The sequence below is a fragment of the Stegostoma tigrinum genome, chromosome 15, assembly GCF_030684315.1.
Source record: "Stegostoma tigrinum isolate sSteTig4 chromosome 15, sSteTig4.hap1, whole genome shotgun sequence".
In the NCBI taxonomy this organism is placed as follows: domain Eukaryota; kingdom Metazoa; phylum Chordata; class Chondrichthyes; order Orectolobiformes; family Stegostomatidae; genus Stegostoma; species Stegostoma tigrinum.
In genome coordinates, this window is record NC_081368.1 from 20,710,604 (window position 1) to 20,733,602 (window position 22,999).

At 40.9% G+C, this 22,999-nt stretch overlaps 1 protein-coding gene across 3 annotated transcripts in view; it reads right to left on the reverse strand.

Moving 5' to 3' along the window:
- Positions 1 to 11,582: 11,582 nt before the first annotated feature.
- LOC125458636 (tumor necrosis factor ligand superfamily member 13B-like) overlaps positions 11,583 to 22,999 on the reverse strand; it is a 32,980-nt gene continuing 21,563 nt past the window's right edge. For 2 of the 3 annotated variants that reach the window (XM_048544057.2, XM_048544056.2), the window contains exon 6: positions 17,306 to 19,388. In XM_048544057.2, coding sequence (XP_048400014.1) covers positions 19,270 to 19,388 — 119 coding nt within the window. In that variant the 3' untranslated portion in view covers positions 17,306 to 19,269. Of the gene's footprint in view, positions 11,699 to 17,305; positions 19,389 to 22,999 lie in introns of those variants that run through there. The other variant, XR_007248873.2, reaches the window with a different exon arrangement.

The following is a 22,999-nucleotide window of genomic DNA, read 5'->3' on the forward strand; positions in this document are numbered from 1 at the left end:
CTCCCCGTTGATTTGTTTCTCCTGTGGGTATCAAAGGCATATGTAATGAATAGAGTTGGCTGAAGATGATATCTGTGATGCTGAAAACCTCAGGAGAAATTGGAAGTGGATCATCTATCCAGCACTTCTGTTTGAATATGGAGGCAAATACTTCAGCTTTGTCTTTTCCACTGATGTCTGGACTCCCCCCATGTTTAATCATGGGCATATTTGTGAATCCTCCACTTGATGTGAACTGTTTAAATATCTGCCATTAATCAGATATGTTGGTTGTGGGAATGTTTAGACCTATCCATTACACACGGCTCCTTCTGTTTGGTAGTTAAGTAGCCCTATGTTGTAGTTTCACCGGGTTGACACCTTAATTTTAGATATGTCTGGTGCTATTTTGGCATGACTTTCTACACTTTTCATTGATCCAGGGTAGTCTTGCAATAGTAGAGTGCAGGATATGCTAGGCCATGGAGTTACAGCTTGTTGAAGAATAGAATTCTGCTGCTGCTGATGGCCCACAGTGCTTTGTAGTGTTTTGAGTTGCTAGATTTGTTCAAAGTCAGTCCCATTTGGCAAGGTGATAGTGCCACACAACATGATGGAGTGTATCTTAAGATGAGTTTTCATCTCCACGAGGACTATGTAGTGGTTACTCCTGCTGTCCCTGATATGGACTCTGTGACAGGTAAATTAATGAGAGCAAGGTCAAGGAGATTTCTCCCTCTTGTTCATTGCTGCAGGACCAGTCTAGCAGCAATTTCCTTTATGACTCAGCCAGCTCAGCCAGTATCAGTCCTAACAAGCCATTCTTGATGATAGGCATTGAGGTTCCCCATTCAGAGTGCATTCTGTGCCATTATCACCCTCCATGCTTCAGTCAAGTGGTATTCAATAGAAGGACACATCCATCACATAAGGGAGGGGCAATATTGGGTATTCAGCGCGAAATTTCCTTGCTAGTGTTTGACGTGGTGCCATGAGATTCATAGGTCTGGATTGAACGAGCTTTATTGTCATTTACTCAAATGATTGTACACATCTTAGGTACAATCCTTAGGTACAGAGATTAGAGAAGTGAAGAAAAATTAACATTAAAGCTGTACGCAATATAACCATAAGTCAGAAAAACAAGAGTTAAAAAGATAAACGTCACAATCTGTGAACTGTGAAACCCTGTTCTGAGGAAGGGTCACCAGACCCAAAATGTTAACTCTGTTTTTTCCTTCACAGATGCTACCAGACCTGCTGGGCTTTTCCAACAACTTTCTTTTTGTTCCTGATTTACAGCATCCACAGTTCTTTTGGTTTTTATTTGATAACAAGTAAAAGCTTATTACCTACACACTACCTGTTGTTGGTCACTAATAGCCCTATTAACAACTGTTCACCCTCCCAGCCTGATCGTGATCAACTCCTTTGTCTGTCCAATTGTCCTTCTCTCTCTCAAGGATCCATCCTATCGTTTACTCCCTACCCCACCCACCTCCCTATTTACTGCATACCATCAGTTCTGAGGAACTGTCACGAGGCTCGAAACATTAATTCTGTCTTTTCCCTTCACAGATGCTGCCAGATCTGCTGCGCTTTTCCAGCAACTTTGTTTTTGTTCCTGATTCACAGCATCTGCAGTTCATTCGGTTTTTATTAGAGGTTGGGAATCAGACGCGGAGAGAAGGGAGGAGAGAGGGAGGAAACAAAAAGACTAGGAAGAGTGTAGGTGCTCGGGCTGGAGCATCCTACTCCACCACCATCTTACCAGAATGTCTGGAGCCAATGTTGAGGATTTCCAAGGAAACTCCTTCCCAACCGTATACCACCTCTAGAAGGTCTGTTCTGCTGGTTGAACAAGACAGGCTCACAAGGATCGTGATAGTGGTGTCTGAAGCATAATCAGGCTCATGGAGCCATATTTTACAATGTCAGATTGAGGCTTGACTAGTCTCATGGACAGTTCTCGCAAACATTGAATTGACCGTGCTGTTTGTCATTGTTGTTTCTGGTCCTTCGGTTGATGCCAGGTGATATGTCCCATTTTATTCTTTTCTTTATGGTGATTTGATACAATTGAGCAGCTTGCTAGGCCGTTTCAGAAGGCAGTTAAAAGTTAATCACATTGCTGTCGATCTGGCGTCCCTTGTAGGCCAGATCAGGTAATGATGGCAGATTTCCTTCCCTTAAGGACATTAGTGAACAAAACCCCTCCGGACCAACCTCAGGGAATCTCTCTCCCACTGCAACTCTCTTGTAATCCTCTCTACCTATCTTCTTTACTCTCCATCTTCGGTCCCCCTCCCCCTCTCTCCCTATTTATTCCAGTTCCCTCTCCCCATCCCCCTCTCTGATGAAGGGTCTAGGCCCAAAACATCAGCTTTTGTGCTCCTGAGATGCTGCTTGGCCTGCTGTGTTCATCCAGCCCCACACTTTGTTATAATGAACAAAATAGTTCTTTTACTTCAATCAACAGTGATTACATGGTTGTCATTAGGGCAGCTTTTATTTCCACATTTTGTTTTCCTTTTTATATGTTCCTGTATAAAATCATCTTCAATCGCTCTGTGATACGGTCAATGTGGTGTCTTTAGTGAATCACTTCTGTATAGCTAATGCATAGTAACATCAGGTAGCACAGAGCCCAGGCTATGTAGGTAAATCTGTGATATTGTAGTTGTGTTCATGGTTAATATTGTTAATAAACTTAAAGACATCTGTCACAACAAAAATCTGATTCTCTGTTGTATGGGTTATATGCAAACAAACCAGGCTGCCAACACGCCCAGATCCATAGTGATTAAATTCACCAATTACTACACGAAAGATTCTAGACTGCAACATTGAATCTATCCATCACCTGACTACCTTTTGCCTTGATCAATTTGATGCTAACTGCAACTCCATCAAGTGTTACATGTGAAAGACAGTGCCTGATGAGTCTCCTTTTAAGTACAGTATTCACATTCACAAAGCTTAAACTGAAATTGGAATCCATAGTGCAAAATATTACCTTCAGGAAAATAAAGCATTATTCTGATTGGTGCTTGGTTATAGTTTCAATGTCTAACACATACCAGGTTCCCAAATTACCATTGTGAGTGCTCTATAGCAAGCTTCCAAGACGTGCAATGCCAGAGTTATTCCATTACAGCTACGAGTGGATGTTATTGAATCTGAACTGGAAAACAGTCTCATGAATCTCATACATTTTGATCATAGCCGAGCAGAGAAGGTTCAGAATGTTCAGAAAATCATCATTAATGTGTGGCCTGAAAACATCCAACAAGCCTGAACCACTTTGTTTTTAGAAACAAACAAGTTCTATGTCAAGGCACACTGAAGCATAGGTTGTAAGGGTGCAGAAAAAAAAGAGATAGGTGCATGATGCTGCCAGACCTCCTCAGTTTTTCCTGCAATTTCTATTTTTGTTACTGATTAGTTCTTCCATTTTTTTTCACAAACAAGACCATGTAGGGGTGGTGGGTTTTGCGGGTGGGGATGTGGGACTGAGCAAGGGTAAGAGCATGTAAGTAAAATGGAGACCAGACATCATGATGTCAGGCTCTGAAGTTGTAGAATTCATTATTGAGTCCTAGAGGCTATAAAGTGCCTAAGTGGAACATGAGTCACATTGCATTGCTTATTTCTATTCCTAAGAATTCCTATTCTATTGTGCTTTGTTGGAACATTATAGCAGGGCCAAAACATTAGCGTGAGAGAAAGCTGATTTACTGAAACGACAAGCAGCTAGAAGATCAGGGTCATTCCAATGGACAGAGCAGAGATGTTCTGCAAAGTGGTCACCTAGTCTGCATTAGGTCTTGCCAATATATTGGAGACCACACTGAGCAGAAACTACAGTAGACGGGACTGAAAGAAGTGAAGTGAAATGCTGCTTCACCTGGAAAGCATATTTGGGACCTTGGGCAATGAGGATTAGGGTTAGGGTACAAAATGCAGTCTCCTTTACATTGACCCTCACGTCGTTCTTTTGAATGCACAGAAACATGATCAGAATAATTATATAATAACACTCTTGTAAAGGAGTTGCACATTCTTATTAGGAAGAGGGAGGGCAAAGTAACTGACCAGCAGAGGAGATGGTTATGTTACTAAGCTGGCAATCTGAAGGCCCAGACTAAGGCACTGATTATATGGGTTCAAATCCACTCATAGCAGTTGGTGGGATTTAAATTTAATTTTAAAAATCAGGAATTGAAAAATGGTCTCAGCTTTGGTGACCTTGAAACTATCATCACCTAATCGTGAAAACCCACCTGACTCACTAATGGCTTTTAGGAATAGAAATAAGCAATGCAGTGTGACTCCAGGCCCAGAGCAATGTGGTTGACCATTAATTGCTCTCAAGAGCAATTGCAGGTGAGCAACAAATTCTGGGCTTTCCATCAATACCCACATCCAATGGACAAAAAGTAAAAAGATTATGGGTGGGAAGTTCTGCTCTGTTAGCGTAACTTTGCCTTAAGTTAATAGGCATCCCATGTAAATTGAGGGTAATACTGGTTTTCCTAATCAGTCATCATGCTTTACAAATTATTGAAACTGCTGTGGTGAACAAGTCCTGAAATTACTCTGCTTTCTATATTTGTCTTCACTAAGTATCCACATACCTTTGAATCAACTTAAAATCCTCATCATAGACCCTCTGTGGTTTAACCTTTTTATCCTAAATTTGCAATTCTTCTAGACATTTACCCAGTCTACACACACCGCCTCACTGAGACTCCTGTCACTTCTTCTTCCCCATTTCCTATATGTTGTTATTAGAGGCTACTTTTACAGCCATATGCTTCCACTTCCTGGTACTGGCTTCTTAGAACCCTCCATTTTGACATCCCCATCCCTGCTTTGAAAAACTTCCCAATCCTGACGTGAGTTTCCCTGTGCCCCCAGAACTTCTCTGTAATCTCTTTTCTTCCCTTGTGTTCAATATTGTTTTCAAGACCTCTGTATGTCTAGAAGTACGTTAATGTTGTTGCAGGAAATTTGTGACTCGCTTGTTGGTACCACAGTATATTTTGCCACGTGTTCAAATTTTTCTCTGCCTAATAATCAGTAGTTTTGTCAGATATCTATTTTGTTACATTGTCTCTGGTTCTGATATCACTTAAATCCCATATTTTCTTTTATTTAGACTTAATTTACACCATTAGTATTGTATTACTGCCATCTTATGGTGACATCTGGAAAACATATTCATTCATAATGTTGATTCTTTACAGGCCAGTAGAGGCATATTAGGATGTATGCTCAATCTCCTAAAACGGATATCGAGTTAACATCCTCCATTATCCCACATACTTCTGGGTTCCACAGGCTGGTTTGGATGCTGGCACAAAACTACATGGAGATGGTAGGCAGGTAATTTAAAAATTCTCCAAGCAATCAGGACCAACTTAACCAAGCAATTGGTCTTTAGTAACCTGTTTATCTATTTCCCAAAGTGTCAACAACTTGCCTGAGTCAGACTAGGCACAATGGGGACTGCTTCTTCAGTGAATCTAATTTTAATCAATGGAACTGAAGAGTTCCAAACAAGGTCAAATGGGAGAAGGTGTTGCACACAACACTTCCCAGTGTGAGCTTTCACTGCTTGAACAATTACTCTCAACTACCTGTGAGCCACCTCACCCATCTTCCACTTCGCTCATTGCATTTCCTGTTGCCAGTCTTCACCCCACATCTGCATGCCACTCCACCATTCAGAGGAATTGGTAAACTGGAAGGAAACATGATTCCCAATACATGGTGGCCAGGCAGATAATACCCCTCGACATGTGTGCACACTCGTGCCTAAGGATCTCAAGCTTTCAGAGCAGGTTGTTGCTGACATCTGGTGTTCCGGATTGGGACCCTTCATCTGAAATTGGGGAGGGCAAAGGGGGCTCTGAAATAAATAGAAAGAGGGGGGGCTTGGGGTGGGGAAGGTAGGTGAGTGCAGGTAGGCAGTGTTGGGGATTGGTCAGTGAGGTGGGAGGAATGGATAGGTGAGACAGAAGATGGACAGGTGTACCACTTCCTACCTGCACTCACTTATTGCCATCCCACCTACCTTCCCCAGCCCCAACGTCCCCTTCTATTTATTTCAGAGTCCCTTTCACCCTCCCCCATCCCTGAAGAAGGGTCCTGACCTGAAACGTCACCTTTCCTGCTCCTCTGATGCTGCCTGGCCTGCTGTGTTCATCTAGCTCCACACTTTGTTATCTCTGACTCCAGCATCAGCAGTTCCTACTATCTCTGTTGCTGACATCTACAGCCTTCTGAAACAAGACATCCTTCCCAGTGTAGTTAGTGGGCACAGATTGGCAAAGTGCCAATCACTTGAAGCACCCACTGCCACACCCCTCATCCTGAGCCTTAGGAGGTTGTGTGCTGTTTTTAAGGAGAGAAAGTAAAGAGTTGTGCGTGTTTAAAATGGCTTGTTTGGGTAAGGAGGAAGGGACAGTGTTTGAAGAGAATGAATGTGAGTCTATGGTTGTGAGAAAGCAGTAGGCTGAGGTTAAGTGTAAGTGAGTGCTCATTATTCAGCTGGGGTTGTGAGATGCCTGGAAAGATAAGTAGAGCTGTAAGATGTGTTGTCCTGAGCATTGCTGTACAAGACAGCACTGGGAAAATCAAAGACGCTTGACACATCAAAGTGTTATGCCCTTCACCTGTTAAACCCTCCTGAGATTCTGGATTCTTTTGGCACTTTGTTTTCAGGTCAAAGAGATGACATTTCCGTTGTTAATTTCCTCAGTCACTCCCACTCTTCCCTGCCTAATTGGAGAAGCTAGCCTCTTTCTCACATCCTTAACAAACACCAATCCACTGCTGTTTCTCAAAACTCCCTGCGGCTAAAAGTGGGAGACCCCGGTTAGGAAAGCTTTTCCAGGTCCCCTCTTCAGTCTCACAGCAGTCTCAGTTAAAGAGCTGCAGCAATCTATGCTGGAAATCCACTGGATCCTAAGCTGCCAGTGGACTTGCCAGTTGGCTGGCTTGACCTTTTAGAAATTTCTGCCATTTATATAAACAATGGCCAGAAAATATTATGAGTATAAATACAGTTTTCAGTTATCTGGCGAAATTCAAGTAAAAATATGTGGCTGTCTCTGAAGAATTCCCTACCAAGTCTTTTATCTTATTTCTCCAATTTTTACCTTTCTTCTCTTGAAGGAAACCAATGATCTTTCAGTCGGTGCTAGGCCTGCTCTAGGGCATCTTCAATTGCCATTCATGCCTGAGCATAACTAAATGTTGGCAAGTTACTGTATCACAGAGGGGAGGCCAACTGAGCATTAAATTATTCATCCAGCAAAGAATGCTTAATGGTGACCACATCAGCAATCATATCTGAATTTTCTCTCTCTAACCTTAGAGTGCTAAGCTCTGTTATCAAAACCTAAGATCAGCTCACTAAACAGATGCTTGAACCCGAGACTCTTATTTGCTTGGCATGTGTTGTCATAGTGCCACACATGCCATTTCATTTACTAACCAGTGTATGAGGAGGAAACCTTTAGACTAGCATATTTAAAGGTCAGAAAGTCCTAAAAATAGCTAGTACTAAGAATTGCTCTCAAACTCTGCACCATCAGCATATATGCGGCATAAATATTAAGGTTCATTTTCTGAGGGCCTTTTGTCCTGTACACAATATCACAGGATGAAGAATAACACAAAACCTGTTCTAATGCTTCCCAAATATTTACTTGTTCCTGGACATTAGATGATGAGTGAGAGCACCTTTGATAGTGGCTCTCTTATCCTGAAAGGAAATGCAGTGCTAAGTATCAACCTTGTGGAGACTAGGAACTGGCTGCTGCTTAGTTGTGCAGAGATACTGAACCAAGACACAATGTTCCACTCTGCAGCTTTGTCCTGTTATCAGAATGGTCAGGGGAGACAAAGGAATCGAAGGGAAGAACAGGTCGAGGGTGGATAGATAAAGAGAACAATGGATCAATCAACTGGATGTATTTACAGATTGGGTGAATTCAGAGGATAGAGAAATTGAGGGTTGAGTTTGTTGTAGGGATCGATGAACTAAAGAGTCAGTTTGAATGTTTGTTAGGCAGAATGTGTGAATAGACTGAAGGTATGGATGAACCAATGATAGGAACAGATTGAGATTTGGTGGGGGGATGGATAACCCCTATAGCTGTGTTAAGGGCAGAGGTTGAGTATGATGCTCCGTTCAGTACTCCTCTGCTCACCAGTCGCTTTACCTTTCCCTTTATTTTCTTTCTCTTCTTCAGAGATTTTCTTTTGCTTGCCCTGCCGCCCAACCCCAACTGTGTTCTACCTGGAGAGTGGAGTTGAGCAGCAGAATGAGGGCCATGTCTTGCGGCAGAGCAGAGTGAACACAGGCCGTATCCTGCAGCAGAGCAGAGCGAGAATCGGCCAAGACCTGTAGAAGAGCAGAGCGAACACCGGCTATATACCGCGGCAGAGTGAGAACGGGCCGAGTCCCGCAATGGAACAAATGGGCAATTCTGGGATTGGCGGCAAAGCGAGTCCTGGATGGAGGCCAGCACGTGGAGATGGCATAGCCTCATGCTCTGAGGCCTGCAGGCATAGACTGGAACTTAGGTACATATGGTCTGGGCTTTTTCACTGTCTCATACTAATCTATATTCTTCTTTACTCTGTAACAGAACTGTATTTTTCTGCTCTGAAAAATTTGTATCTAGGTACTTGCATCTAATTTGGCACCATTAAAGGCACGTTACTCTGTACTCCTGCACTTCCGTACTGGAGTATATGTAACAAATAAAGAATATTATTCTATTTGCTGTTGGGACTCAAAGTTGTGATCACAAACAGTTCTGATTACACTGCCAAGTGTAAGGGATTTAAAAAAATAAGTTTGCAAAATAAACTGTACCCCTCAATCTTATTTCTTGTCATTTATGGGGATAGTCAGATAGTTCTCGCCAAAGTCGATGTTGATTCACTTCTGCTTGTTTCAATGTAACGCATATAACAGAAACTGACAGAATGCAGCCATGCTGTATGCAAGCCCAAGGGATAAAAATAGATTTTTCTATTTATTTCTTTGACAGGTAACCATGTGAAGGCTATGTCAATACGTGAGTGTGAACATTAGCATCAACACTCCTCTGAGTCACAACGCAGCTTAGGACTCTGCCACTGACAGATCTCATGGACCCTGAACATTGTGATAAAATAGGAGTGTTAACCCTTTCATGTTCTTCATTATCAAGCATTGTAATTATTTTATTTCACAGTTTAATTTTCTATCTAGGTTGATAATCTTTGAGTGTGTGTCATTGGATGAATAATCATGTTATTCTATTTTGGATCCTAATTTGTTAGGGAATGGACAGATTTATGTGGCTATCAAAATGAGGAATTTCAGTACAGGGAGCTCTCAGGTCAAATGCAATACAGCAGAATATTCCATAAAGCTCCCTTTGATCTTCCCCAAACATATGCCTTTAATATTATTCAGAAAAATACAACTTCCATTTTTCACAATTGTTCTAGATAAAACAAAAACAATGTGAGCAGTAGAGTGGCTCAGTAGTTAACACTGCTACCTCACAGTGTGAGGGACCTGAGATTGATTCCAGTCTTGGGTGACTGTTGGTATGGAGTTTGCATGTTCTCCCCGTGTTTGTGTGGGTTTCTGCCGGGTCCAAAACTGTGTAGTTTAGTTGGGTTGACCATGGTAAATTACCACATATTGCCCAGGGATGTAAAAGCTAGGTGGATTAATTGTGGCAAATGTAGGGCTATGGGATTTGGGGGCAGGGGGTGTCCTGAGTGGGATGCTCTTGGGAGGTTTGGTGTAGATTGATCGGCCAAATAGCCTTTTCCTGCACTCTATGCAAGGATTGAAACATATGCTACAATATTGTTTTGGATTATGAGAGTCAAGATTTCAGCATATTCTGACTGGGCAGCTCTTATTCAACTGAGGTTAAGACATTAGCAACAAAAATGTTTATTGAAATGTGAATGTTGAAGTTTGTGACGATTACATCTCAGTGATAACTTCTGACTGAGATGATGGTCTTCTTTGATTAAGGTCAATTGTTATTTTCTAATTATGAATCCAGATCAAATCCCTTAACAAGGATACCACATCTTTTAGTGACACAGCTTTACAAATAATATAAGTCTTTGCAGAATTTACTTCAGTTGTTTCACCTTTTTCTCATGTGTTCTCAGATCTTTGTCCATGCCTCACTGCATTCAGCATCATGTATAAGAGGCTGTTGCTTCATTTCCCTTCTTTAGGAATCAGCCTAAATGCTGCTTGGTTGCATCTTCTTTTATATGGCCCAACTGATACGAAATGGTTGGCATACTGATGAATGGGATAGAATTGTGGATGGAAACACTGGTTTTACTGAAGGCATAGTATTGAACATAGCATTGAACATCAGCACATTGCGCTGTTAGAATGTGTAATAGTTAGATAAGTTCACACAATAATTTGTGCACTTGATTTTCATTTTCTAACTGTAATGTAGTCTATCCTCGGCATTCAATGCAGCACAGTAAGACTGATCTTTTGAAGGACTAGTACTCCCCAAGTATATATTGATAGTTATGCTCTCGCTAATATATGATTCTACTTTGACTCATCTATTATATTAAAGATTGTATGTGAACTGAAAGCAAAGCATTCCTGCTCCCCAGAAAAGAGATAGTGGGCACCACATAAAGCAATGCGAGGAAAAGATCTAAGAGTTGACATCACAGTAAAACCTTGAGCTGATTGTTGAGCAGCCGCTGTTAGTGATTAGGTTTCAACTAAATTTCTAAAATGTCTAATTGTCATCTAATAAAACTAGGATTCATAGGAGAGAACTAGCTTGTGAGCAAAGGTGTAGAATTTCTACTTCCTACTATTCACCAGTTTTAGTTAACAGTGCAAGAGTAAGGTTGAAGTAAGTAAAGTTATAAAGTACAAAATTTAAGCTCCAGTATTTCAGAGGAGCCAGGCAGAATGCCTGCCTTGCAGCATGCAAGGAGTCTTGGTAACCTCTTGTGACTTAGACATGTGCAAAAAGTGTTACAGTCTGCACAAACCTGAGCACCAGAGCTCAAGCTGTGGCTAAAGTCACTGATATGCATCCATGACATGGAAAACTACATGGATAGCACATTCAGAGGGACAGTTTAGTGGGAAGCAAGAAGATTGGGAATGGGTGACTGCCAGACAGTCCAAGAGAAGCAGATAGGCAGTCCAGAGGAAGTCTTTAGAAATCCCTCTCACGAATCAGTTTCCAATTCTGTATGTTGGTGAGGGTGATTGTTCTTCAAAGGACTACTGCAAATGCCAAACCCATGGGCCCACCGTAGCCAAGCTTTACAGGAGGGGAGAAACAACAACAAAAGGATAATACTGAAAGGGGGTTCTTTAATTTGGGGAACAAACAGGCATTTCTGTGGCCACCAGTGTAACTCCAGGATGGTTTGTTGCCTCCTTGGTGCTCAGGTCAAGGATGCTATAGAACAGTTCAGGAGATCTGAGTGAAGCAGGATGAAGAGATCAAGGTTGTGGTATACACAGGTATATGTGTATCTATGAAATAGAGAGGAAGGAGCACTTTTTCTGAAGTAGGGTCCAGACCTGAAATGTCAACTTTCTTGCTCCTCTGGTGCTGCCCAGCCTGCTGTGTGCATCCAGCTCTACAGCTCGTTATCTCTTTATCATAGATAGGAAGTAGATGTCTTTCTGCAATCACAATTGAAACAATTAGTTAATTAGTAAGTAAAAGTTCTAAAGTAGTAATCCCCAGATTACTCCCAGAGCCATGTGCAGGTCAGTAGAGAAATAGAAAGGTAAGACACATGAATGTGTGGCTGGTAAGATGTTGCAGGAGGGCGGGCTTTAGATTCTTGAGACTCTGTGATTGTCCCAGAGGGAAATGGCGCCTGCACAAGCTGATGGGTTGCATCTAAACAGAGCCAGAATTGATTTCCTTTTGGAGCACTTTGCTAGTGCTGTCGGGGAGGGTTAAAACTAGCTTAGACAGATCTGGGTGTTAACTGACTGCACTGGTTTCAGAAAAGTTAAGGAAGGAATTAAAGGTGGTAAGGTGTGGCATTTTTACTTACAGACAGCATTACAGTGCTATGAAAGAGGATGCTTCAGAATATCCAAAGACAGATTGATTTGGCTAAAGCTAAAAAATAAGAAGGCTGCAATTACATTGTTCAGTAGAATATGTAGACCATTAACTAACTGAAAGAATATTGAAGATCAAACCTGCAAGGAAATTACAGGGAGATTTAAACATCATAGAGTAGTTACGAGGGACTTTAATTACCTGTACATTAGACTAAGATAGTGGTAGCATAAGAGGCAGTGAGAGGCAAGTATTCCTGAATTGTGCTCAGGAAAGTTTTGTACCTAGCAATATGTGTCCGGTCTAACGAGAAAGAGGGCGCTGCTAGTCTTGGTAGTTGGAAATGAGGTGGTAGATCAATAACAAGAGAGGAATATTTAAGGTCTGGTGAGCATTGTATCATTAGGATTAGGATGATGATAGAAACTGACATCCATCAATCTGGAGTTGGAAAAATTAACTGGTAGATAGTTGATGTCAGTGGATCAAGATCAAAATTGAGCTGAATAGATTGGACCCAGGAAAAATAGTACCCGACCAATAGACTAACTTCAAAGAGGAGATGGTTTGGGGACAATCAAGGTATATTCCTTCAAATGCAAAATGTAAGATAAGCACTTCTAGAGCTCCCTGTGTGATAAAAGGGCATAGAAATTAGAGTATGAATTATGTCAGGTATCATGTAGTAGTAATACATTTGAATGCAAATGTAAGAGCTGGTAAAGGAGAAGTTGGGCCATTTAGGGGTCAAACAAGGGATCCACACTCAAAGGCAAGAGACATGGCTGAAACGTTAAATTAATACTTTACAACTGTCTTTATTTATGCGGAAGATGCTGCCCAAGTCATCATGACAGAGAAGGAACTCAATCACTAGAAGGATTTATAATTGATAGGGAAGGGGTGTTGGTTGCGCTTTCAGTACCAGGACCAGAAGAGATGAATTCAAGGGTGTCGAAGAAAGTGAGGTGGGACATCGGCAATTATTTTTTAATCTTTCCTGAATTTGGGGTTGGTCCCAGTCGATTGAGGAATTGCAAACATTAGGCTCTTGTTCAAAAAAAATGTTGTAAAAGTCACCCTCACAATTACAGAACAGTCAGTTTAAATTCAATGGTGGTGAAGCTTCTTGCAAACAAAATGTGATTCAGTTATTGGAAAAATGTGGTTTGATTTGGGTGAGTCAGCATAGATTTGAAAAGAGAAAATCATACCTAAATTGCTGAAGTTTATTGAAAAGGTAACACAGAGGATTGATGAGGGGAAGGCTATTGATGTGATGTACATGGACTTCCAAAAGGTGTTCAATACTACATCACATAACGGATTTGTGAGGGACGTTATAGGTCATGGAATGTTAAAGGAGTAGCAAGGTAGATAGGAAATTGGCTGTGACATGTGTAACAGAAGTAACAGAAAGTAATGGGTAATGGGCAGTTTTCAGGCTGGAAGAAGATTTGTAGTGGAATTCCTCAGTGGTTGTTATTGGGACCCTTGTGTTTCCTGCTATATATCAAGACCTTGGCATGTAGGAGGTAATTTAAAAGTTTTGCAAATGATACTAAACTTGGGAGAATTGTACTCTGTAAGAAGGACAGAATAGAAGTTTAAGAGAGCAGTAAGAAGTTGGTGATGTGGTTGGGTAGCTGGCAAATAAAGTTCATGATGTGATACAGTTTGGTAAAAAGAACATAGAGAGAAATCTAAAGTAATAAAATATAAAATAATATTTTAAAGGTGTGCAGGAGTTTATTAAAGGTGGCAGGACAAAAGAAGAGAGTAATTAATAAAGCATGCAATGTTTATTAATAGGGGCATAGAGTACAAGAGAAACTGTAATTCTGAACTTGTATGAGGCACTTGTTAGACGTCAGCTGGACTATTGTGTACAGCTTTGAATACCACACATTACGAAGAATGCTAACACATTGGACAGAGTACAGAAGAGGCGTATGAGAATGGTTTGTTCCAGCAATGAGACATTTCAGTTTTGAGGAATGTATGCAGATGTTGAGGCTGTCTTCCTTAAAGAGGAAAGGGCCAAAAGGAGATTTGGTAGAAGGTTTCAAACCATAAGGGGTCCGGATAGAATGCATAGGAAGAAACTGTTCCCAATCGTAAATGAATTGAGGAACAGATGGCATAGTGTTGGTGTTTTACAAAAGAAGCCTCACGTCTGTCGTCTGCAAGGTGTTAGAAAGTATTCTGAGGGATAGGATTTATGACCATCTGGAAGAGCATGGCTTGATCAAATACAGTCAACACGGCTTTGTGAGGGGTAGGTCATGCCTCACAAACCTTATCGAGTTTTTTGAGGATGTGACTAGAAAAGTTGATGAGGGTCGAGCTGTGGATGTGGTGTATATGGACTTCACTAAGGCATTTGATAAGGTTCCCCATGGTAGGCTCATTCAGAAGGTCAGGAGGAATGGGATACAGGGGAACTTAGCTGCCTGGATACAGAATTGGCTGGCCAACAGAAGACAGCGAGTGGTAGTAGAAGGAAAATATTCTGCCTGGAAGTCAGTGGTGAGTGGGGTTCCACAGGGCTCTGTCCTTGGTCCTCTCTTGCTTGTAATTTTTATTAATGACTTGGATGAGGGGATTGAAGGATGGGTCAGCAAGTTTGCAGACGACACAAAGGTCGGAGGGGTCGTTGAAAGTATAGAGGGCTGTTGTAGGCTGCAGCGGGACATTGACAGGATGCAGAGATGGGCTGAGAGGTGGCAAATGGAGTTCAACCTGGATAAATGCGAGGTGATGCATTTTGGAAGGTCGAATTTGAAAGCTGAGTACAGGATTAAGGATAGGATTCTTGGCAGTGTGGAGGAACAGAGGGATCTTGGTGTGCAGATACATAGATCCCTTAAAATGGCCACCCAGGTGGACAGGGTTGTTAAGAAAGCATATGGTGTTTTGGCTTTCATTAACAGGGGGATTGAGTTTAAGAGTCGTGAGATCTTGTTGCAGCTCTATACAACTTTGGTTAGACCGCACTTGGAATACTGCGTCCAGTTCTGGTCGCCCTATTATAGGAAAGATGTGGATGCTTTGGAGAGGGTTCAGAGGAGGTTTACCAGGATGCTGCCTGGACTGGAGGGCTTATCTTATGAAGAGAGGTTGACTGAGCTCGGTCTCTTTTCATTGGAGAAAAGGAGGAGGAGAGGGGACCTAACTGAGGTATACAAGATAATGAGAGGCATAGATAGAGTTGATAGCCAGAGACTATTTCCCAGGGCAGAAATGGCTAGCACGAGGGGTCATAGTTTTAAGCTGGTTGGAGAAAAGTATAGAGGGGATGTCAGAGGCGGGCTCTTTACACAGAGAGTTGTGAGAGCATGGAATGCATTGCCAGCAGCAGTTGTGGAAGCAAGGTCATTGGGGTCATTTAAGAGACTGCTGGACATGCATATGGTCACAGAAATTTGAGGGTGCATACATGAGGATCAATGGTCGGCACAACATTGTGGGCTGAAGGGCCTGTTCTGTGCTGTACTGTTCTACGTTCTATGTTCTAAGCATGACGAGACAAAATCTTTCTCACACAGTGAGTAATTAGGGTCTGAATGAGGGGTTTGGAGGTAGGTTCAGTTGAGGTATTTAAGAGAATATTGGATGATTATTTAAATAGAAACAACATGCAGGGTTACAGGGAATAGGTAAGAGATTGGCACAAAGTTAAAATGCTCGGTGAGCCAGTGCAGATATGGTGGACCAAATGGTCCCCTTCTGCACCAGAATGTTACTGTGACTCTATTGTTTAGTACACTCACTATTATTGACCAAACTGTGCTAACAATCATGTTACATGTTTCTTTGCAAAACAATCGTTCCTTTGACCTGATGATGTATAGAGTAGATAACAATGTAGATTCACTTTGTATCTGATTACAAAATGATACAGAGGGTAAATAATTGGTTGTATTGAAGATATTTTGCAATGTCATGAATTTACAAAAGTAAACTTATGAAATATATATCTATTTCATAATAAAGATACAAAACTCATGTTGAAAATTCTTCATAAAAAGGCAGAAAAATAATATATTTACAAGCAACAGGAATGACAAATGTTTGCATTTATTTAACACCTGTAATGTAGGAAAATGCACAGTCTTCACAGGAGCATCACAAAATGAGATTTGACGCTGAGCCACACAGGAGAAATTAGGTCAGTTGCTTACAAGCTTGGTTAAAGCAGTAGGTTTAATTAAAGAATGGTTACAACACAGAAGAATGCCATTCAGCCCATCACATCTGTGCAACTCATCGAGAATTGCTCCCCTGCCTTTTCTCCGTAACCATACCTTGTTTTTCCTTTTTGGATAATTCTTAAATTTTGTTTGGAAAGAAGATCCTAACCATTAGCTGCATGGAAAATATTTTCTCATGTCACCAATACTTCTTTTGGCAATTACCTTCAGTCTATGCCCTGTGGTTTTCAATTCTTCCGTCAGTGCAAACAATTTCTCCCTACTGGCCTGATCCAGACCCTTCATGACTTTCAATACCTCTGTTGAAATTCTTCTTGAGTGTTCTTCTCCAAGATAAGCAATCTCAATTTTGCCACCTTTTCTATGTAACATCATCTCTGGAGCCATTCTCATGTTCTTTTCTGCATTCTCTCTAATGCCTTCACGTCCTTCCAGAAGCATGGCACCCAAACTAGAGTCAATACTCCAATCAGTGTTGAGTCACTGTTTAACGTAACTACCTTGCACTTGTACTCTATGGCCCTATTGATAAAACCCAGGCTCCCGAATGCTTCATTGGCTACTCTTCCAACCTGCTTTGCCATATTCAATGATCTGTACGCATATATATTAAGATCCTCCTGATCCTGTGCCCTCTTTAGAATTGCATCTTAGTTTTATGCTGTCTATCTGCAATCTTCTGACCAAAATGAATTACTTCACTTTTCTGTGCATTAAATTTTATCTGCCACTTTTCTGCCCATTTCACCAACCTGTGCGCATCCTTTTAAAATTCTAAATAAAAATCAAAGAAACTGCAGATGCTGTAAATCAGGAACAAAAACAAAGTTGGTGGAAAAGTTCAGCAGGTCTGGTAGCATCTGTAAAGCAGAATACAGAGTTAGCATTTCGGGTCCGGTGACCCTTCCTCATTACGGACATGAAACATTCACTCTGTTTTCTCCTTCACATATGCTGCCAGATCTGCTGAGCTTTTGCACCAACTTTGTTTTTGTTCCTTTTAAAATTCTGTACTATCTTCCCAGTTCTTAATGCGTACAAATACTTGTCATCTGCACATTTTATCATTGTGCCTGGTACATTAATGTCAATGTCATGAATATATATCAGGAAAGCAAGGATCTAACACTGATACCTACAGACCTCTGCAATAAATCTTCCTCCAGCCCAAAAAAAACTATTCACACCACTGTTTGTTTACTATATTTAGCTAATTTTGTATCATATGTTGCTGCTGTCCATTGCATGACTCCTATTCTTGCTTACCATTCTGAAGATGATGGTCAGTGCTTCTGCAACTTCCACTTTAACTTCCTGCAGTATCTTTGGATGCAATTCAACCTGTCTTTAAGCCTATCCAATACAATTTCCTTATCAAATTCATATGCCTCAGCTGCGTCCTCAATCAGCATCAGCTGAGTGCTTCTTCATCCTTGCTAAAAATAGGTATCAAATATTCACTTAATACTTCAGTGTTACCTCCCACATCCATTCATAAATCCCATGGTTAGTCCCTAATTGGATCCATTCCTCCTCTTACTCCCCTTTTACTGTTTATATTGCCTACAATAGAGCATCTTAAAGAAACACGAGAGATAGAGCAATATAGAATGTGAATTTGCAGATCATAGAGCATTGATAGTTGAAGGCATGATTAACAATGGTGGACTGACTAAAATTATGAATGCATCGGTGGTACAATTGGAAGAATGTAGATATTGTGGAAAGTTGTGAGTGACGTGTGAACTGAACACAGTGCAAGTTAGGACATGGACAACAGACTTTCGGATGAGCTCGAAGTTATATGAAGATGAGAGGTCAGCCACAAAATTATTGGAATAAATAGAGTGAAGAGTAACAGTGTTGTAGGTGAAGTTAAGATGAGGCAGCAACAGATTTTGGAAATGTTACAAAGATGGAAGTGGGCTGTCTGGGTCTGAAGAAGATTCATTGAACTCGAAACATTAACTCTATTTTTCCCTACAAAGATGCTGCCAGACCTGTTGAATTTTTCTAGAACTTCCTGTTTTATTTCAGATCTCTGGAGAGGCTGTGTTTTGATTTTATATTAGCCTTACTAGTGATGCAGATATTTGATGAGAGGCATATACTCAGATCAAATGTAGCAAATCCAGCACAGACAGTTTCTGGGAAGAGGGATAGAGTCAGTGGCCAGGAAAAAGAGATTATCAACAACTTTTGTCTATCCAATCCTTACTTGGTAATTCTGCTCATCCCATGCTGGATATTGGATGCACAGCTGACTGATGTTGCTGATGTAAATTGTATCAAAACTTATTGTCATGTTACATGTGATAGACAGTTTTTGATTCACATGATGCAGAGTTTTTCTAGATCCTTGCTTTTGCTGTGCCTAAAATATTTGCAATATTTTCCATTTTATCTGTGCAACATATTACACGCGCAAAATGTACAGTACATTTTCTCAGAACACTGTAAAAGAGAGCCACTGAAATGTTTAACCTGAGGAACGGTCTGTTTCTCCTTAAAGATCCCATTAACTCTCTCAGTCCTCACAGCCATGTGAAATATTGGAGAAATCCCAGGATGATTACCTGTTTTGTCCATGATGTACTTGACTTGTAGTTCATTAGAACAATATTGCCATGACTTTGCGAAGGTCTTGCAAGAAATCACATGCAAAAGAAACTGGTGGCATTGGGAAGCTAGGTTTATGAAAGCAAGTAACAATTTATTTTCCAGACAGTGAAAAATATAAAACACAAGGACCTGAACAGCATTAGATTTCATCCAAAGCAATATGCAATTAAATTGATTGTGAAATAACTTAGAAAGTGAGGGACAATGGCAGATCCTAGTACCATAAATATATCACAACCTGTGATGATAGCAGATAAATCCAACTGCTTGATTAATGACGCTGGTGTCTTTTGATTATAAAGTTAATCTTGAAAATTAGGCGAAATATACAAGCATGCATCTCATCGTAATAATTGAATAGCACCAAAAAATGTTGAATCTTTCTCCATGGAGATGTTGGCATTGGGTCGGGATGGTAACAGGAGTTCCAGCTCATCCCCTTGATCAAGATTCACAATTCCTAAACCAGAAAGGCATAGTTAGCAACAGAACAACAGAATCTAGTTAGTTCATAGCAAGGTTGTTGAAAATGGTTTTTAGGATGGACTATTCTTTCAGTTTAGTCTCGGCTGAGTTTTCATAAATGTATTGGCAAAGTGCAATGATCAAGTTGGTAAAATGAATGACATGTAACTGGAACAAGGAATTGGATTTTCATGATCTCATTTGGGACCCATTGGAGGTGGGACTGGAGAATACATGGCTGCTAAGCAAGGTAACTGGAAGTCCTACCTCCATTCCTACCCTAGACTACTTTCATGTCCCAGAAGATACTCATTCATGTTAACAACACAATTGGCAGCATTGGGAGCTCATTGAGAGCCTGATTCCTTTAAGATCTTTCATTTTCATGGAGGTCATCAAACTTTTATCAGCTATCAGGTTTTATGCCAGCTGAATGTAAGAATAAACCATGGAATGAAGTCAGGAAGAGTTTAAAAGATAAGTAAAATGGTTTTGCCTCCCTTCATGTTCATCATGAAATGCTTTAGCATGAATTATTTACAAGCATATATCATGTGTTTAATAAAGTAAGTTATGTCAATGCCATGATTGGATGATGTAACTACTAATTAAACATGAATTGTTCCTTCTATCAACCGGCAAGCTGTCAAATAAAAGATCAATATTGAAAATGTGAAAATGTCTTCAGAATTTCCATCCATAGAATGCAGATGTCAATTCCATTCTCATTAGCAACAGCACTTGTGGATAGCAGTGTCAATAGAGGTGCCCCGGCCACTATAATTATTAGAAAGCACTGGCGTGAAAACTGGAGCCAAAATTTCTCAACAGTCAGTAAATTCTGAAGTTCAGCAGCTAAACAATAATTTTAAAAGTTTTTGAGAAGATTTGTGGCTCGGGTTGTGGATGAGGTTGTAACCAAGCTAGTGTGTTTGATTGCAGTCATTTCATCACACTGCTAGGTAACATCGTTGGTACGCCTCTGGTGAAGGTTCACGATGTTGCCTAGCAGGATGATGAAACATCTGCTACCAAACGCATTGGCTCAGCGAGCAAGTCTACAACCTCAAATAACAATTCTAATTGAATGTCCCAGACCTGAAATGGTAACTCTTGTCTTTGTCTCCAGATGCTGCCGGACTTGCTGAGTATTTCCAGAATTTTATGTTTATTTTATCTTGCAGTTTAATTAATAATGTTGGTCAGGACTCAACCTAAGATAGCAAGAGAGAAAGATTGGATTGACTGGGCTTGTACCCAGTGGAATTTAGAAGAGTGAAGCATACAAGATAGAAACATACAAAATCATGTTGGGACTGGACAGGCTAGATACAGGAAGAATATTCCTGACGTTGGGGAAGTCCAGAACTAGGTGTCACATGCTAAAAATAAGGGGTAAGCCATTCAGGACTGAGATGAGGAAGACTTTCTTCACTCAAAGAGTTGTGAATCTGTGGAATTCTCTCCCACAGAAAGCTGATTGGGTCTGTTTGTTAGATATATTCAAGGGGGAGCTGGATGTGGCCCTTGTGGCTAAAGAGTTCAAGGGGTATGGAGAGAAAGTGGGAGAGGGATACTGAAACTGTGTGATCAGTCATGATCATGATGAATAATGGTATAGGCTCAAAGAGCTGAATGGCCTACTCCTGCACCTATTTTCTATGTTTCTATGTTTTTAATCTCATTATAGGATTCAATGCCATTATCTGCAAAAAGGAAGTTGAAAATGTTCATGAACACTAACTGAATTCCACTCATTTTATAGGGTGTATTGCGAAGAAGCAGGACTCTTGGCTAATAAGTTCAGGATAGTTTTAGTTTTCTTTATCTTGGATTGTGAACCAAATTTGGAAAAGAACTTATTTAAACCAAAGACTGTGTAAGGAGTTTCTGCACTTATTTAAAAAGCAAGTTACTAGAAATCATGTGATAATGGGAACTGCAGATGCTGGAGAATCCAAGATAACAAAGTGTGGAGCTGGATGAACACAGCAGGCCAAGCAGCATCTCAGGAGCACAAAAGCTGACTTTTTGGGCCTAGACCCTTCATCAGAGAGGGGGATGGGGAGAGGGAACTGGAATAAATAGGGAGAGAGGGGGAGGCAGACCAAAGATGGAGAGAAAACAAGATAGGTAGGGAGGAGAGTATAGGTGAGGAGGTGGGGAGGGGATAGGTCAGTCCAAGGAAGATGGACAGGTCAAGGAGGCGGGATGAGGTGGTAGGTAGGAAATGGAGGTGCAGCTTGAGGTGGGAGGAAGGGATGGGTGAGAAGAAGAACAGGTTAGAGAAGCAGAGACAGGCTGGGCTGGTTTTGGGATGCAGTGGGGGGAGGGGACGAGCTGGGCTAGTTTTGTGATGCAGTGGGGGGAGGGGAAGAACTGGGCTGGTTGACCTGTCCATCTTTCCTGGACTGACCTATCCCCTCCCTACCTCCCCATCTATACTCCCCTCTCTACCTATCTTGTTTTCTCTCCATCTTCGGTCCGCCTCCCCCTTTCTCCCTATTTATTCCAGTTCCCTCTCTCGTCTAGGCCTGAAATGTCAGCTTTTGTGCTCCTGAGATGCTGCTTGGCTTGCTGTGTTCATCCAGCTCCACACTTTGTTTACTAGAAATCATTGTGTGTTGTGTTTACCCTGTTTCTTTTTTCAAGCAATGGAGATGATATTTGACGCCAAAGCACTGTGACTATGCATTGAGGGTAAGTTTCCCTCAGATTCAGACTGCTGTTTGGGTTTCAGTTGTGGAGGTTAGAAGTCATCAGCATGACAATAAGTCTCTGAACTAGTGGACAGATTGTGCACAGAGGCAGGTCTCCAGAATGTCAGACACAGCAGCTCTCCTTTTCTTTCTGTGCAATCAAGTAAACAAGAACTGAAAAATAGCTAATTTCTCTCATTATCTGCTATAAGTTGTTGCCTCTAACCAGCGTCAGAAGGGAGTTCGGAGATCCGAGGATTAAAAGAAACAAAATGTTTCCCTATTACTTTTCTCCCCACCCATAATATCTATGTTTATTTGTTTGTTTGTGTATTTCTACATTGAGGTCTACAAAGTGGATACAGTTTAAGAGTCAGTATTATCAGTTAATAATTCACATGTTGTTTTTCTGTGTTTCGAACCAATTTCTTAGTTATAAATAGTAATTTCTTGCTTAATATAGAAACTTGGACAAAATATTATGCTGGGTCTATCATAAAAGAAATCTTGGGTCTTTGAGTAAGTTGATTAAATCTTTAAATTTAGTGGTGACTCCCTGTATAATAGCAATAGAATATCAGTATACTTTCCCTTTCTTCTTCTAACTCTAACAGTGTAACCCTCTGTTCCCCTCTCCCTGATATAATTACCTAACTATCCTGTAAACACATCCCAACTATGTCATTTGACTCAAAATCCACAGGCCCAGGCCAATACACTGGGCTCATATACCAATCCCACCATATCAGAATGTGGAATTTAAGTTCACTTAGCAAATGTAAAACTACTTTCAATAATTATGACCATGGAAATAAAATTGATTGTTATAAAACGCTACATGGTTCATAAATTTCCTTTAAGAAACAAGATCTGTCATCCTTGCCTGCTCTGATCTACATTTGAATCC